Source organism: Nicotiana tomentosiformis, chromosome 8 (assembly GCF_000390325.3).
Source record: "Nicotiana tomentosiformis chromosome 8, ASM39032v3, whole genome shotgun sequence".
NCBI lineage: Eukaryota > Viridiplantae > Streptophyta > Magnoliopsida > Solanales > Solanaceae > Nicotiana > Nicotiana tomentosiformis.
The window spans coordinates 129,753,789-129,772,190 of NC_090819.1; the positions used below are offsets into that span (position 1 = coordinate 129,753,789).

Below are 18,402 nucleotides of genomic sequence, written 5' to 3' on the forward strand. Positions count from 1 at the left end.
TGTTATTTTGAAGAACATAGTGCGCACGAAGTCTGAATTTGATTGGTGGTGTTAAGGCATGGTTACTTCTTTAGGGGTTGTTATGATAATGTGTCTTGTGCCTTTAGGCCCATTTGGGTAGTGCAATTTAGATTTGAGCATAGTGGGTAACTTTCGAAAGAGTTCTAATGGATTCAAAAATATATATGTGTCGAATGAAATTTTTTCGAAATTTGTATATTTCCAGAATCGGCTATATATTTAGATGAATGTTATAACTGCTCGGTAATCCCTGAGAAGGGTGCGTATTTCAAAAGGCGCATTGTCTTTTGATTTACGGATGTCATTTGTATTGCAGTTCTCACCTGGTTGATAGATTGCTAATATTCAAATTATTTCTATGTGGCATGAATGAATTATGAATGTATTCCTTATGGGAAGATCATGAATGGAAGATGTGTTAGTCATTCTAGTGCTGGAGTTGGGATCAGTTACGATGATTCATGTGTTTGATGAATTTAGAGACATCGAGTTCTCAGAAGTATATTGTTTCGAGTTGCGGCCTGTTTGAGGTGAGTATTTTATTTTTTTACTCAGTGGAGGCACTAGTTCCGTTAATTATTTATGATAGTTGCGCGCTATAAGTATGCATATATGTGAGGTTTGAGCTAATGTGCGGCCATCCGGGCAAATACTCATACTCGAAAGAATTCTTAGGCTATGATATGCCTAGAGTTAACTGTTAAGTGTAAAGTTATAATGTTTCTCGTGTTCGTACCTTTGTTGAGAACTATCTGGGCGACATTTGAAGTTACAAAGAGGTTAATTCCCCTGAATAAATGGGGTAGTTACGATTTTTGCATTACTTGCCAATTTGAAGTGTGACAACAGACTTTGCACATGCTTACGCTATGGCATGTTATTATACCAGTCTAGGAACATGTGAATATTATTTCATTTATCATATACATGTGTGCTTATTTGATTACTCTTATATGATATGCTTGGACTGGAGGCCTGTGACCATGCCAGGCGGATTATATTATTGGCACGTGAGTTGTCCGTGCGGATCCATATACTGATATTATTGGCATGTGAGTTATCCGTGCGGGTCCAGATATTGATACTATAGCACGTGAGTTGTCCGTGCGAGTGATGTTAATGTGAGCTATGGAAGAGCTGGTTACTGTTATTAAATTTGTGTGTCTTGGTTCTACTATATATAACGAGCTTATAGCATTGCAGTTGTGGTGGTGCTTGTTGAACTCACAATACGGTTCTCTTCTTTGAAACATTTTCCATATTTGGGTACACAAATTGCGCAGTTGTGGCCTGAATTATATTGGTGTGGCTTGTCAATAGGATAGTTGTGTTTAATAATATAAGGTCATTGGACCTAGAACGAATACTATCAGGTTTGATTCCGGTATATTGGGAGGATAATATTGAAAGCCGGCTTAGGAGAGGATTATGGTCTTGGTTGGGGCGAGAGGGCTCTATGGCTAGTTGATATGATGAGTGGTTATGAGTTTTTGATTGTTTCTTTCATTATTAATAGTGTACGAAGGTGTTGGGATGAGGTTTTGTTCGATATGGGGTTTAATGCCAGTACTTGGTTGGTTTGAAGTTGTTATTGTGATCAAGAATAGTGCTACGAGTGGGCGAGTTGTCTAATATTCTAGGTAAATTATATCCATGATTATAGTTATAGATTGATGTAGCTTGTTCAGATTCATACAGCTTGTAAATGTAAGATTCGTGTCTTGAAAAGAAATTCTGAAGGTTAGGAATTGAATTCCAAGGTTTCTGGGCTTAGGTTAAATTAAGGATTTTCAGTTGTATTGTGTTGTCTGGCCTATATAGAATAGGGTGACGTGAGATCACCCCCGGGTATATGCGTGATAAGGTGGAATAGAGATTTGAAGGTTAAGAACAACTCTTGGCACGTTCGAGGACCAACATATGTTTAAGTGGAAGAGAATGTAACGACCCGACCGGTCGTTTGGAGTATCACAACCCCATTTTCCCATTTACTGATCAATTTATTCCTTACAGTTGATTTATGACTTATATGGTTAGTTGGTTAGGGCCCGAAATGATTTCGTAGTGAAATGAGACACTTAGTCTCATAATTGAAAACTTAAGTTGGAAAAATTGTCTGTATATTCACTTATGTGTAAATGACCTCGGAATGGAATTTTGATGATTCCAATAGCTCCGTATGGTTATTTTGGACTTAGGAGCGTATCCGAAAAATTATTTGGAGGTCCGTAGTTGAATTAGGTTTGAAATGACGAAAGTTAATTTTTTGAAAAGTTTGATCATGGGGTTGACTTTTTGATATCGGGGTCGGAATCCGATTTCGGAAATTGAAATAGGTCCATTATATCATTTATGACTTATGTGCAAAATGTGAGGTCAATCGGACTTAATTCGATAGGTTTCGGCATCGAATGTAGAAGTTGAAAATTTCATAAGAGACTAAAGTTTCAAGTGAGTTCGCACAAGACTCAACTTTGAACGAGCATATCTACATATATATATATATGGAGTTATGTGATGATCTACCTATCAAATGAAAGATCTTAGAGTATAATTTCTAACGCTTCAAACCGTTCTTCATTTGGACACTCCTACAAGAAGTTATGACCCAATTACCAAAGCTTGGAAAAGTACGATTTTGCGACCTATTCTGCGATCGCAGAACCATTATGCGATCGTAGAAGTAGTTATGCGATCGAAAAATGGTCGCAGACCTGTCCAGTGAATCCATTTCTGGGCATCGATTTTGTGTTGCATTTTGCGACCCGCATACCCATTCTGCGGTCCATTTATGCGACCGCAGACCTGCTTTCGGAGGGTTAGTTTTTCTATTTTCATTACCCGAACCAAATTTGATAAATAGGCTTTGGGACTCATTTTGGAGCAAAAATCTGACATTGTTTAGAGAGAAGGGAGAGTGTTCTAGAGAGAGGAAGAAGCTCAAGTGCTTTGTTCATCAAGATCTTGTTCAAGCTTTGAAATCCAACAAGGAAATATCACAAGATCTTCACTCAAGAGGTAAGGTTCTAACCCCTAGTCTTTAATTTTGAGTTTAGGTAAAGATGGGTGATTAAGAGTATAATTCTTGGGTGTAATAGTATTATTTATACATACTAATAAGGTTTGTGGATTATTGAGTTCAGATGGGTAAAGATTGAGTTGAAAATGGTAGAAAATTTCAAAAACTTTAACTTAAGATTTGAGGGTCGAGTTGATGTCGGAATTTGGTGAAATTTTTATGATTGGACTCGTGGTTGGATCGGCGTTCATATTTTATAACTTTTGTCGGGTTCCTAGATGTGGGCCTCACAGGCAAGTTTTGAGTTAATTTCGGATTTTTATTAGAAAATCAGTATTTCCGTATGAAATTATTACAATAATTGGTATTGACTGAATCAAATTGATTGTGGCTAGATACGAGGTTTTTGGAGACCAATTCTCGTGGAAAGAGTATAGCGGAATACAGAATTACACGGTTTGAGGTAAGTAACACTTCTAAACTTGGTTTTGAGGTATGAATCCCTGAATTTGGTATGATATAAATTGCTTGGAGGTGACACTCACGATAGGTGACGAGCATGTGGACATGCACCATATAAATTGTGTCTTGAATAAATCCTGTGCAGTTGTAAAGATTAAAGAATCATGTTATTATCTGAACATGTTAGAGAAATTGAGCTGAGGTTTTTATTAAAGATCATGTGTAGGCTACGTGTCTATATTTTGGGACTCATGGGGTCGTATTGTTGTTGAATTAATTGTTTCAAAAATACACATTTTACACTCAGTCATATTCGTCCATTGTGAGGATATTTATGGGGTCGAGTTGCGCGCCGCAGAAGGCCATATTGGCTTTATGTATGTTATTATTAAATGGATTGGGGATGCCCGCCTGCAGCAGACCAGAATGGCTTTATACATTTCTATTGTTCTGGATCGGGGCTGCCCGCCTACAGCAGGCCTTATAAGCTTTGTTATTATACGGATCGAGACTGCCCGCCTGCAGTAGACCATATTGGCTTTATATCACGCTTGGCCTGAAGAAGCCCTTCTGAGAGTCTGCACGCACCCCAGTCAGCGCAGTCTATTTATAGCGCTTGGGCTGAAGAAGCCCCTCCGGAGTTTGTATACCCTTAGTGAGCGTAGATGATTATATATATTCGGGATGGACTTCCCAGGGCATGGACTTGCCTTACTTACTGCTTACATATATATATTTGGGATGGATTTTCCCAGTGCATGGACTTGCCTTACTTATTTATATTGTAATGAATTTACCTGGACATGGATCTTGTCCGTATCATTTGCAATTGGGGGATAAATTATCCCAGGGTTGGATTGGCCTTAAACGGTACTGAATGACTGACTGTCAGTCGATGTGTATATATATACGGGTTGGAACACCCCGGGGCTGGACTGGCCATAAACTGTACCGAGTGACTGAATAATTGGTGACTAGTATCTACAGGAGGTCTTGATACTGAGATGTCATATTCCTCATATCATGCATCATTGATCTATTTCACTTGTACTGAGTTTAAGTGTTGAACTTGAAAGCATGCCTACATTTTTGTACCATTATTTTTACTGGACTGTACCTGCGGAGCTCATCATTTCTTTCAGCCCATAGGTTAGTCTTGTTACTTATTGAGTTAGTTTTGCTCATACTACACTCTGCACCTCGTGTGCTGATCCAGGTGCTTTCGGACATAGAGATTGTTAGATTTCAGAGTACTATCAATTGGAGACTATCAAGGTAGCTGCTTGGCATCTGATGACCTTGTCTCTCTTTCCTTCAATTATTGTACTGTTTTATACTTTCACGCAGTGGTTTTTATCAGTCAAACATTGTATTCACATTAGATGCTCATGTACTCAGTGACACCGGGTTTTGAGAGTGATATATTTGAAATTTTGAGATCTCTTCCGCTGAATTTAATTATTTTATTTTCAAATTTAAAAGAAATGGTGGTTTATTGGGATTTTTGGCTTGCCTAGTATTGAGATAGGCGCCATCACAACATGTGAGCTTTTGGGTCATGACAAGAAGCTCCCCCAGCTACCGTAAATGACTGGGGGCATCGGTCCTTGACCTCTTATTCTTTTCCCCGGCTGCAGAGGAGCGTCTTCTCTTTGGTTGTTTGTCTTTCGGCTGGGGACTCCATAAATAAACATTTGTTCTCGAAGCAGGCCCGGAGCCACCTGTTCGAGTAAGCGCCTCTTGCAGCAACCTCGCTGCATCAGCAGGATCAGCCAGATCATCCTACTCGGGAATAGTAACAGAGCCCGCGGGTAGACCTAATTTCATAGACAAGTTAGAAGGGATCAATCAAGTTCTTCATATGAAAAATTGAAACAAGGTGAGTTTGAATTACCATGATTCTTGGCCTTCCACCCGTATTTAGGGGCCAGTTCTTTCCACAAGCGAGTCTTGGGCGTCGTAACGTCCAAGATCTTTTGTACCCACCGGTCCAAACCTTCAACCCCTAGTGGGATCCATCGAGTTGCTGAAAGAGACAAAGGATGGAGGATCAATACGGCTATAGAAAACTATTTAGTAAAAGGAAATACTAAACAAAGAGCTTACGAGTGCGGTTCCAAGTGGCCGAAAAGGATGGAGCCGTTGCTGGAATAATGCCATTGGTGGTAGTTGCAATGATCCGTTTCATCCACCCACAGTCGTTGTCATCATCCATGCTAGACAACAGAGCATGGTGGCCACCTTTTGCAGAGGTTTATTATTCCCCCACGGAAGATTTTGGGAGAATAGAGATTCATCATATGAGCTAAAGTTAGCCCATCTCCAGTCTCTTGGCACAAATGCCGAAGGCAAGTAACAGTTCCCCACACAGAAGGACTTACTTGTTCCAAACACACTTGGTAACGGAGGCAAAACTCCGCAATCACGGGGTCAAGCTTTCCGCGCAAAGAGAACGCACCCAAAGTAAAGGGATACGTGTAAAAATAGGTAAAACCCTCCTTGGGTAGGGTGACTCGCTCCGATAGATCAGGAGCTGTAATATCCAAGTCATGGCAGCAACAGTCTTCCTTCACAACAGGAATGTTAGAAGGACGTATGGAAGAAGGATACCTACTGACGACCCATGTATGAGAGTTAGTAGTAGGGAATTTCTCTTCGAAGTCTTTTGTGATAATAAGACTTCTAGGGATAATGGAGCCCACTGTTGGAGGAGCAGAGTCCTCATCATTGTTCTTGCTTTTTGAAAAACCGGTACGCTTTGAGGAAGAAGCCATTGTATGGAAGAAGGAGAAGGTTTTTTGTTTGAAGATAATTGGAGAAAAGATGAAGAGCAAGATTCAAGTTAGACGAGGGAAGCTTGAAAAATTATGAAGTATAAGGGAGAAAGTTGATACGTATAAGTAAAAGTTTTGGCGGCTAAATTCATGGCCATGATTACCTCGATAATCGGCAAACGTTGTGCTGAATCATGAGATGACGCGTGTTCGGGGCATTAAATGCGGAGAGACGTACGTCTAATCAATCGTCAGAAGCTTTCAGAGGGAATTATAGTAATTCCCGCCAAAAGATAGTTTCTACAAACTTCTCGTTAACACAAAGTTATGTCACCGGAAAGCAAGGGGACTATCTGTATATGGTAAAATATGTTATGACACGTGGCCGTCCAAAAAAGGAACATGCGGAACCCAAGACGGGGGGATGACCAAAGACCGAAGATAACTGTTTTGTTTGTCACCGGAAAGAATAACGCTCATAAAGATGTGATAAATGCTCTTCGCCCGGTAGTATTTAATAGAGAATATTTCATGGCATTAAGAACAATTACCCGTTACAGGAAATTTGGCATTTATGTTCATCGTAACATCTTCATCAATGCCCCTCATAATTGACATTAAAGAAGGGCACGATCTTAGGACATCCTTCATAGCTATAAATAGTGAGTTCAGTTGTCATTGTAGATGACACAAATTTTCTGGCAAACTTACACTACATTCTATAAAAAGTTCAATGCAATCTTATCTTCTTACTTTTTGATTTTGCTGTTGTTGTGCCCAGAAATCATGTTCCCGGAATTGTTGTTTCTGCTGTTTCGTCTATATTCTAAGGCTAAGTATTGCATAATTCTTCGATTATTTTACTATTTCAGGATCAAATTAATTCACTTGTATAGAAATTACATATAAATTCAACTGTACCGTTTTACGGGTAAACAACTAAGAATTCAAATTCATATGCGGCTAGTAATACATACAATAATATTTGTTTATTTAAAAAAGAAAAGAGGATAAAAAGCTCGGTTGACATTTTTTTAATATGATTAAATATACATCATGAGACGTGGTTGAATTAAATTATTAATGGAATGAAAATGTCTATACGCAAAACATAAAAGTCAAAGTCCCCGCGAAAGCAACGGAAATGGACCCAACCCAAGCCGCTTAACTTGGAGGCAAAGCTTAAAGCGAACTTGAATAAAAAGGAAGTTTGGGTATTATCACTTTTATTCCCGGTCAAAAACCATCGACATTCAATAGCCGAAAATATGTATAAAATTTGTATAACTTTTATATATAACATATAAAAAATATATATATATATATACAAAAAATATACATTTTCGACTATTATTTAAGAGCGGCCGTAAAAATTTTATATTGTCAGTAGAGTTTTGCCACATATTTGTGTTAGTTTTAGAGAACCTAAGCTCCCGTTTCGCCGTAACTTTTGGCAACTTTTTTTCTTATTATACTTTTTAAAAGTATTATTTGTTCATGAAATATTATCAGTATTTGAAAAAAAATTCAAGTCCCAAAAATTGGTTTAGGGCAGTTTTTGGATTAAAATTTTTCTTTCACTCATAAAACTTTAATTTTTTTAAAATAAAAAATATGTCCAAATACAACTTTAACTTTCAAAAATTATTTTTTAACATAATTTCAAAAACTCGTTTTTCAAGTTTCAACCAAATCTATGTCGCTAACTAAGTTTCCTTTTTCGAAAAAAACTTGACTTTCGAATCAGCATATATTTTTCAAATCAAACTACTTTGAGTTTTTTTAAAATCTTTTTAACCACAGTCAGTTGATCATTTATCTATATTATATTAAAATAAGGGTAGTATGCATTGTGGTTAAGCCAAGTGGCAAGCTAAAATAAAGGCACTTGGTAATTTTAGAAAAATATTAATAATTAAAAATTATAAATAAAAATATAATTAATGAAAGTAGTTTAATGAATCTTACACATAATCTAAATAGATCTTAGAAAAATCTAATCTATATATCTATATTTATATTTATATGTATATGTATATTTGTATTTATATCTATATCTATATTTATATCTATATATTGATCCACTCATAGATTTTCTTCTATATTAACTAGAAATATGGAGGTAAAAAATTAATTAAAAATCTATAATAGAAAAAAATAAAAAAAATATAGAAATACGTAAATTAGGATAACCTATGACTATTTATATTTTGGAGTATTTTAAAATATAAAATAAAACTAAAATTTACTTAAGATATTTAAGATTTATTGAGTTTAAAAATTAAATAAATCCAAGCAGCAAAATAAGATCTTACATAAAGTATACAAAGTATTTATAAGGTAAGAGAAAAATTAAATAATCAGTAAAAAATATTTTAATAACAAGAATAATAAAGTCATATTAATATTGATAAATCGGGCAAATAAATATTTTATACGTAAATATTACTTCAACATTTAGTTATAATGTGTTCAAACAACTAAGAAAATATTTTTGTATGATTAATATTTGAATTGAGTGCAGTTAGTTTAAGTTTGAAAGTATAACATAAATTTTTGAAAATGCGGTCCAATTTAGAAAATAGAATGATAAAAATTATTTGAATTTGAGATGAGAAAGTTATTTAATTTTTATATGTATTATATTAGAGTGAGAGTGGTAGAAATAGATATTAAATTCAAACAAACTAATAAAAATCCACATGACAATGTAATAATATTAGTAATTGAATAATATAATATCAAAAATAAAGACTAAATAGAGAAAAAATAAAATTCAGAATTTTTATCATAGAGGAAAAGGGTAAAACTAATTTAAATTTGAGATGAGAAAGTTTTTTATATTGTGATAAGAAAAGTCATAATATGGATAAGTCCATGTAACTCAAGTCTAGTAGATAAAATTAAAAACTAAAAATAGTGAATAATAAAAATAAATTAGAGATAATGTGAGGTTATTTATAAATCATAAGTTTAGAAAATGAAATAAAGTAAATATACAATACTTAAAAATATTATTAAAATTTAAAAAATTTAAAATTTTCAAGCAATATTTTTAAAACAAAAAAATATTTATTTTATGATTGAAAACAATTATATATTTATCTATATTATGTTAAAGAATAGTAATTGATAATGATATTAAATAAAGTTACAAGTTAATGAAAAGCCACATAAAACATAATAAGACTATATATTAGATAAAAAAAAATAGTAAAATTACGTTAAATTATTAAAAAATTTCTATTAGAAATGAAAGGGAAAGACTATTTGAATTTGAGATTAGAAAGTTCTTAAAATTATGATGAGAATGCTCAAACTATGGATAATACCACGAAATTGAAGTCTTATTTATGAAAAAATAAATTAAATATGAAAAATACAAAATAAATTTCTACTATAGGTAATTTTACTAATAAAAATTAAAAATTAAATTTGTATCTTAAAACTAAAAAGGAAAAAAATGAATTACGTAAAGAAATAATATGACAGTGAAAATATTACTACAACATTTAGATATAATGTGTTCAAATAATTAAGAAATATATTTTTATGATTAAAATAAAATTTTAAAAATACAAAATAAATTTGTAATATAGGTAATTTTACTAATGAAAATTAAAAATTAAATTTGTATCTTAAAGCTAAAAAAGAAAGAAAATTTAATTGCATCTAACACAAAAATATTTATAAGAGAACTCAATACGTTTGGAACATAATAATCAAATAACTTATGTATTAATATTTTAGACTAATTCAAAGTTACAATTTAAAATAAAATATGATATTATTTTGGTTATAGGAAAAACATTAATATAAAAACTAATTAAAATTTATAGTAGGGAAGATAATGTATAAAATAATAGAGGTAGTGTGAGGATACTTATACTTTAAATTAATTTAAAAATAAATAAATTAAATAATTAAATTATATTTTACATTAAAAAATTCCGAATAAGAGGTTACAAGCATAAAAATATACCAAATTTCAAGAATAAAACATTTATATTTATTGAAGTTTATTAAAAGGATAATAAGTAAGACATCAATTTAATTATTAAGCTAATAAAAAATTATATGATAGTATAATAATATTAAATAATAAATAATACAATAACTATAAGAAAAGAACAAAAAGAAAAAAGAATTTGCGTAAAAATGATGTGATAAATAAGATATATTTGACTTTTAGATAAAAACAAAGTGACAGTAAGAATTTTGTTAAAATAATATTATCTAATGTGCTCAAACAAGATAGATCACAACATGACATATTTATTATTTTTTAATATTGACCGCAAAACGAAATGCAAGTACTAAAATTAAGGGTTTAGGCTACCACAAATATATAAAAAATAATAGGTTGTCTACTACGAGATTTGAACAATAATTTCATATCATACTTCATAATTAATATCTAATGTTATATAATTTTTATCTTAGAGGTTTATATTTTCAGTTTATTCGCACATGATTCAAACAAATTTGACATAATTTGTGTCTGCATATCGCGCGGGTACTAATACTAGTTAGACATTAAATACGCATCTTTATCATACATTAACCCTGTGTTGTCCTAAAATATTTCAACATCCAACTAAGTAGCCCTCAACATTATAACACCAACCAAATAAATTAAAGTTGCATAGCATAATTTACAAGCAAACAAAATCCATTTTTTATTCATCATTCAATATATAACACCAACTGTTATTTCACGAGAAAGCAATTCAAGATTTGAACACAGAAAATAAAACCTCTGCAATCATGGCGACTGCTAAGTTTTTTTCATTTGCGTGTCTACGAAATGAGAGCAGTAATTATGGAGAATTATCACCAAAACCACATTATCCATCAATGCCAAAATATCCAAAGGGTGTTTCTGTATCTTCTGATGAAGAGAAAAGTATTCATGGAACAGAATCAAAGGCAGTTTTTTCAGTTAATGGGATGAGTTGTTCTGCATGTGCAGGATCTGTTGAAAAGGCAATTAAAAGACTTCCTGGGATTAAAGAAGCTGTTGTTGATGTACTGAATAACAAAGCTCAAGTTATTTTTTATCCCTCCTTTGTGAATGTGAGTCTAATTTTATTTTCCTCCAATTATTTGTTTCATAGTAGTACTATTTATTTTTGCAAGAATTTTCTGGGATTTTTAATTCGTTAAAGAATGTAAAAATATAGTAATTCTTTTTCTTGGTAGTTTTAGTGGATTCTGTTAATCTTATAGGCTATGTCATCATCTAGGTTTAACATTCTTGAATAACAGAGTTCGAGCTATCTTTTACCCTAGATAGTAGATATGCCATTGTCAATGTGAGACATTTATTTTTAACTTCAATTGCTTATATCAAACTACTTTGCTTGTTATTACTTCAAAAAACAATGTTTGTTTTAGTTGTTTCTTAAATTTTATCCTATTGTATTGTTAGATCCGTTGTTACGTAATAATGAAAAGGGTCATTTTATGTGACAAACGATTTGGTGTGTTTCTGCTGATCATATAGACTTATACATAGAGTTTCTATGGGGTCATCAAGGTTTATGATTTTTATAGAAGTGAGGTACTCCATTGAATATGTTTTTTATGTTCTAAGCAACTTGGTTGCTTGTTTAGAAGTGAGGTATTCTATTGAATATGTTATGTATGTTCTAAGCAACTTGGTAAAATTCCAGTTTCTTTAATCCTTTTCGCTCTTCCTTAAAGTTTTAGTTTTGGCTAAATGTTGGTTGCATCAGACGAAGTAGAATTCTGTTATCTTATTGAATTACTCACCAAATTGTCAATTTCTTAAAAGGATGAAGAATCAAGATTGTCGTTACGAATTGTTCTCCAAGTTTTTGAGCTCCAGAAGCTTTGCTCATCCGTAGGCTAGTTTCACTTGGGAGTTGGTATTTATCAATGTCTATATGTCGGATTCTTGAATTTAGCATGATTGCAGTTACTTTGAGCAATGAGCGTTTCTGGGGTCAGATTCATCTGTTTTCAGTTAGTATTAAAACTAATGACGTTGGTAAAAAAATTATGCATAGTACTACGATAAAGCTGCATTGACATATCAGTAACCAGTACCCTGCATCATACAGCAGTAATTCTAGAAGTAAAAGTTAGTAATTGGTTTTCCAGACTTCTTAGCTATGCAGTTCATTAATATTAATATTCAATGCTAGCTACACGCAGATATACTTCTACTTCTCGAAGAAATGCTAGAGCTACCGTTCTTTAAGTTGTTAGATGTTTGGACAAAGCGGTTGCTAAGAATAATTGCCCAAATGTGCAGGAGGAAATGATCCGCGAGACCATAGAAGATGTTGGATTCCAGGCAACACTGATTATAGAGGAGACAAATGAAAAGACATCCCAAGTCTGTCGGATACGTATAAAAGGAATGACCTGCACTTCTTGCTCGACAACTGTTGAATCTGCTTTTCTGTTGATCCCTGGCATACAGAAAGCACAAGTTGCATTAGCAACTGAAGAGGCTGAAATCCAATATGATCCGAGGATATTAACTTACAGTCGGCTTTTAGAAGCCATAGAAGATACTGGATTTGAAGCCATATTAATTAGCACAGGAGAAGATAGGAGCAAAATATTGCTGAAAGTTGATGGAGTATATACTGAAGATTCAATGAGGATTATTGAAAGTTCTCTTAGAGCACTCCCGGGCGTTGAAGACATTGATATTGATCTTGAGCTCAAGAAGCTATCCGTTTCTTATAAATCAGATATAATAGGACCTAGAGATTTTATTCAAGTAATTGAGTCAACTGGTTCTGGACGGTTCAAGGCAATGATATTTCCGGAAGGAGACGGGAAACAATCCCATAGACAAGAAGAAATCGAACACTATCGTCACTCCTTTCTGTGGAGCTTGGTTTTTACCATTCCGGTTTTCTTGACTTCCATGGTCTTTATGTATATTCCAGGTCTGAAGGATGGATTGGATATTAAAGTTGTTAACATGCTTAGCATTGGAGAGATTTTGCGGTGGGTGCTTTCTACTCCCGTGCAATTCATCATTGGCCGACATTTCTACTCTGGTTCTTACAAAGCACTACGTCATGGTTCTGCAAACATGGATGTTTTAATTGCTTTGGGAACAAATGCAGCCTACTTTTATTCTGTCTACTCGGTGTTGAGAGCTGCAACTTCTCCAAGCTTCAAGTCTACTGATTTTTTTGAGACCAGCTCGATGCTCATTTCCTTCATTCTACTTGGGAAGTATCTTGAAGTTTTGGCCAAAGGAAAGACATCCGAGGCCATTGCTAAGCTTATGAATTTGGCCCCTGAAACAGCAACATTATTACAGTTTGATGAAGAAGGGAATGTGATGAAAGAGGAAGAAATTGATAGCCGACTGATACAGAAGAACGATGCGATCAGAATCCTTCCTGGTGCAAAAGTAGCCTGTGATGGTTTTGTCATATGGGGACAAAGCCACGTGAATGAGAGCATGATAACCGGAGAATCTCGGCCAGTGGCCAAAAGGAAAGGCGATACGGTGATTGGAGGAACTGTGAATGAGAATGGTGTTCTGCATATTAGAGCTACTAAAGTTGGATCAGAGAGTGCTCTTTCACAGATTGTTAGGCTGGTTGAATCAGCACAAATGGCTAAAGCTCCTGTTCAAAAATTTGCTGATCGTATTTCTAAATATTTTGTGCCTCTTGTGAGTATTAACTGGCTTCCTGTTGAGATTTATGTTATCATCTTATGACTCTCAGAGAGTTGATGATCTTTTTGCTATTTCAGGTTATTATTCTCTCCTTTTCCACTTGGCTGGCCTGGTATTTATCTGGGAAGTACAACAGCTATCCTAAATCCTGGATTCCGTCTTCTATGGATAGTTTTCAGCTTGCCCTTCAATTTGGTATATCTGTTATGGTTATAGCTTGCCCATGTGCTCTTGGTCTTGCTACTCCAACTGCTGTAATGGTTGGCACAGGAGTTGGTGCTTCTCGAGGTGTTCTGATTAAAGGTGGGCAGGCCTTGGAAAGCGCACAAAAGGTATACATCGATATTTCTTAACTATGCTTCCAGCAATACCATATCTTAAAAATTTAACTTGACAAGAAAATCATCATATGTTTCTGTAGGTGAACTGTATAGTGTTTGATAAGACGGGGACTCTTACAATGGGCAAACCAGTCGTTGTAAATACAAAGCTTTTCAGATCTATGGTACTTCGAGAATTTTACGAATTGGTTGCTGCAGCTGAGGTAAATCTTAGTCTGGTTTGGACTTGTTGAGTGGCATTATCACAACTGCAAGCCCCCGTTGTTGAGTATTCTTTTGTTGCCCTACAAGTTCTATCACCCTTGTTAACTTAGTCATGTTACCATCCTCCTGCTAGTTTCAAAAGCATTTAGAAATGATGTTCTTTGAGCCTTGCATTTGTTACATAATATTAGTGCTGTTAAAGTTGTAGCACAAGATAGTCTTCAGAGCAGTTTATGCTTTTTAAACTAGATTCTGCTTAAGCAGACAATATGAGGTATCATTTTTGAAGTCAATGGATTGGGATGAAACTCTATCCTGTTAATTTGTTCTGGTTCAAGAGTTCCTTGAACACCATCATGGTCAAACATTTTTCTAATATAATGAACATAAGCGTTTGTCCTTGCCAAATCTAAAAAGGATATCTTACACTTGAATTTCAGGTAAATAGTGAGCACCCCTTGGCCAAGGCAATTGTTGAATATGCTAAAAAGTTTAGAGAGGATGAGGAGAATTCTGTGTGGCCTGAAGCCGAGGACTTTGAGTCTATAACTGGCCACGGTGTGAAGGCCGTTGTCCACAACAAAAAAGTAATAGTTGGAAACAAGAGGTTGATGTTAGAGCAAGGCATTTCTGTTCCAGTTGATGCCGATGAAGTACTAGCAGAAGCAGAAGAATTGGCTCAAACTGGAATTCTTGTATCAATTGATGGTGTACTGATTGGTGTTGTTGCTATATCTGATCCAGTGAAGCCTGGAGCTCGTGAAGTCATTTCTCTTCTTAAGTCTATGAATGTTGAGAGTAAGCTAGTGACAGGTGACAATTGGGGAACAGCTAATGCTGTTGCCAAGGAAGTTGGCATTTGTGATGTCATTGCAGAAGCAAAACCTGAAGACAAAGCAGAAAAAGTTAAGGAACTGCAGGTAAAATTTTGATTCCATGTAAAGATAAACACATTTTGCTTTTAAAATAAATAAATTGTGTGACCATTTCATCTAAAATCTTAAGCTATTAGAGAGAACACACTTTTATTTACTTACTTATGTCTTCAAAGCTTAATTGATCTTAGTCGATTAACAGAGTTTAGGAAACATTGTTGCAATGGTGGGAGATGGAATTAATGACTCACCAGCGCTTGTAGCAGCGGATGTTGGAATGGCAATAGGTGCAGGCACAGATATAGCTATTGAGGCAGCTGATATTGTCCTAATGAAAAGCAATCTTGAAGATGTCATAACTGCTATTGATCTTTCCAGGAAAACTTTTGGCCGAATTCGCCTGAACTACTTTTGGGCATTTGGCTATAACCTTCTTGGCATCCCTATTGCTGCCGGAGCTCTTTTCCCGTTTACTGGATTTCGGTTGCCACCATGGGTAGCAGGAGCTGCAATGGCTGCCTCTTCAGTAAGTGTTGTCTGCAGCTCCCTTTTGCTGAAGAATTACAGGAGGCCAAAGAGGCTTGATAATCTTGAGATTGGAGGGATAACTGTTGAGTCATAAAGTAAATATGTTGTATATTTGACTTTTCTTTGATGACTAAAACATGTAAATTTGTTGATTAATCACATATGCATAACAACTTACGCCTTAATTCCAAGCAAGTTGGGGTCGACTATATGAATTTTCACTGTTTATATCTGTATTGTTCGGATCATCATGAATTGGCTAGTTTTTACGTTGACTTTGAGACTACCCAACCCTCCGTTAATCCGTTAATTGGTGGTTGAGACCGAATAGGAGCAAGCTCACATAGGTGGAGTTAATTACATATGCATGTAGGAACAAAAGGTAAAGAGGAATTGCACGGAGTTTCCATGTACTAGTTGTAGGCAAGATTCAAGTACTAGTGATTAAGTTCTTAGACTGTTATTGCAAGTTCATAAAAGTAAATTGTAGGTATAGCTAGTGAAGTGGCCTTTCTATCATCATGTATACTAAATATGTGGTTGCTTTTGACCAGAAGTGCTAATCCCATTAATTTTCATGTTGCTTCTTATTGCATAATTACCTTTATTTTTTGAATATTTTGCTTGATATATACTTTTGTGTTTATTGTTTATTACGTGTATAACTCGTTAAAAACTTTTGATAAAAGCAGTTCTTATAAAGTTATTTTACCTCGAGTAGTCTTCTGGAACACTGGATCTTTGGGATATTCCAAAAAAAAGCAGAGGAAAAAAAAAGATTAGATCTAGTAGTTATTTTTAACTTTTACTATTCCTTAGAATTTATGTTCAGTCAAATATTCTAATGTAGTATGTTTTAAGTAGGTGGAAAATGTATCCTTTTTGTTAAAAAACATTTCCACCCCTCTCCCACAATTTTGCTCACTTAGTAGCTTTCGACATGGATTTACAATATTTCTCAAAGTGGAGAGAATTGTGATTCCATATTTACATATACTTTATCTGATTGCAATTCCATTTGGAGAAGAAACATAATCAGACTCCACCATATTCCTTCGATCATAAACTTTCTTTTGTTAGAAAAAGTTTGTAGGGTTGGTCGGAAATAAAGATTTATATAAAAAATAAAAGTATGCAATAATAGTTTTAGCACTCATTCTGTCATTCATCAAACAGTCTTAACACATCCACGTATAGTGTAAATAATTCAACCCTTACAATGGGGCAGAACGTGGCGCATATGCTACGAATTTAATCTCTATTTTAGGCCAATTTGTAATCATCATTACTTAGAAGTACTTAGTATATTTTAGTGAAGAAAAAGGACACCTTAACTTAGTAGAATAATTAACAACTCGATACTTTTGTGGGGAAAAAAAGAACCATAAAAGGAGTTTGGTATTTGCATAATCTACTAAAACGACAAAGAAAACACGTCCTCATAGCACATCAACAAAAAGTTGAATTTCTTCGCCACAACTTTTGTCACGACCCAATTCCCGCTATAGGTCGTGAAGGCGTCCAACGTCGGCGTTAGGCAAGCCAACCGTGAACTATCTCATTAGTTGTTCATTTTATTACTTTTGAAATCATAAATTTTAATAAGGAAGGAAATTTACACTTTTAAATTCACGAACGTACAAAATTAGTAGTTTATAAAAGAAATGAAAGGCGACGATAATATACAGAACCGTAAGTATCAACTAGTATATCCCAAAATCCGGTGTCACAGGTGCATGAGCATTTACTAAGGAGTACAATAATAATAAAATATCTATCTGAAATGTAAATAAGACAGGACAACGTGAATAGTACGATGGGGATTCTGTGGACTGTGATGCGTAGCTTGGAATGTAGCTCACATAGAGTCTCCTCAATAGTTGCGCCTACGCGCCAGGATGATCACCAAATGAACTTGTCAGATCATGCATATTTAGTGCAGAAGTGCAACATGAGTACGTAAATCAACGCGTACCCAATAAGTATCTAGCCTAACCCCGGAGAAGTAATGACGAGGGGTCGACATCGACACTTACTAATGGTCCAATAAATCAATATGGTAAATCATAAACAGATAAGAAGCACAAACAATAGTAGTGAGGCAAATTTGTAACTAACACAATCTTCCAAAATTTCATTTAACGATATCAATCTCTCAATCTCGTATTATATCTCAACAACTCAAAAATATACAGTGCCAATATCAAACGGATAAGGAAATACCATATAAAGTACCGGGCATCAGTGGAAGGATAATCTCGTGAACATTCTGATGGCTAGCGATATAACGCACGATTATGCCGAGGTCGTACGGCCCGATCCTAGAAGGAATATGATACTGCCGAGGCGAACGACCCGATCCCATCATAATGTGTACATTGCCGAGGGTCGAGCGGCACGAACCATAGATGCATCTATTATACTGCCAAGGCGAACTGCTTGCTCCCATAAGAGTGTGGTACATGATCCTGCCGAGGCGTTCAGCCCGCTCCACAAGAAA

The 18,402-nt window shown here is 34.7% G+C and overlaps 1 protein-coding gene across 1 annotated transcript; it reads left to right on the plus strand.

The window, feature by feature from the left end:
* The first annotated feature begins 10,866 nt into the window (after positions 1-10,866).
* Positions 10,867-16,138, plus strand: LOC104087637 (probable copper-transporting ATPase HMA5). Its single transcript, XM_009592170.4, has 6 exons — positions 10,867-11,352; positions 12,557-13,948; positions 14,032-14,286; positions 14,376-14,498; positions 14,940-15,419; positions 15,577-16,138. Exons 1-6 carry the CDS (start codon positions 11,044-11,046, stop codon positions 15,994-15,996), a joined length of 2,979 nt encoding a protein of 992 aa, XP_009590465.1. The 5' UTR covers positions 10,867-11,043; the 3' UTR covers positions 15,997-16,138.
* The last annotated feature ends 2,264 nt before the right edge of the window (positions 16,139-18,402 follow it).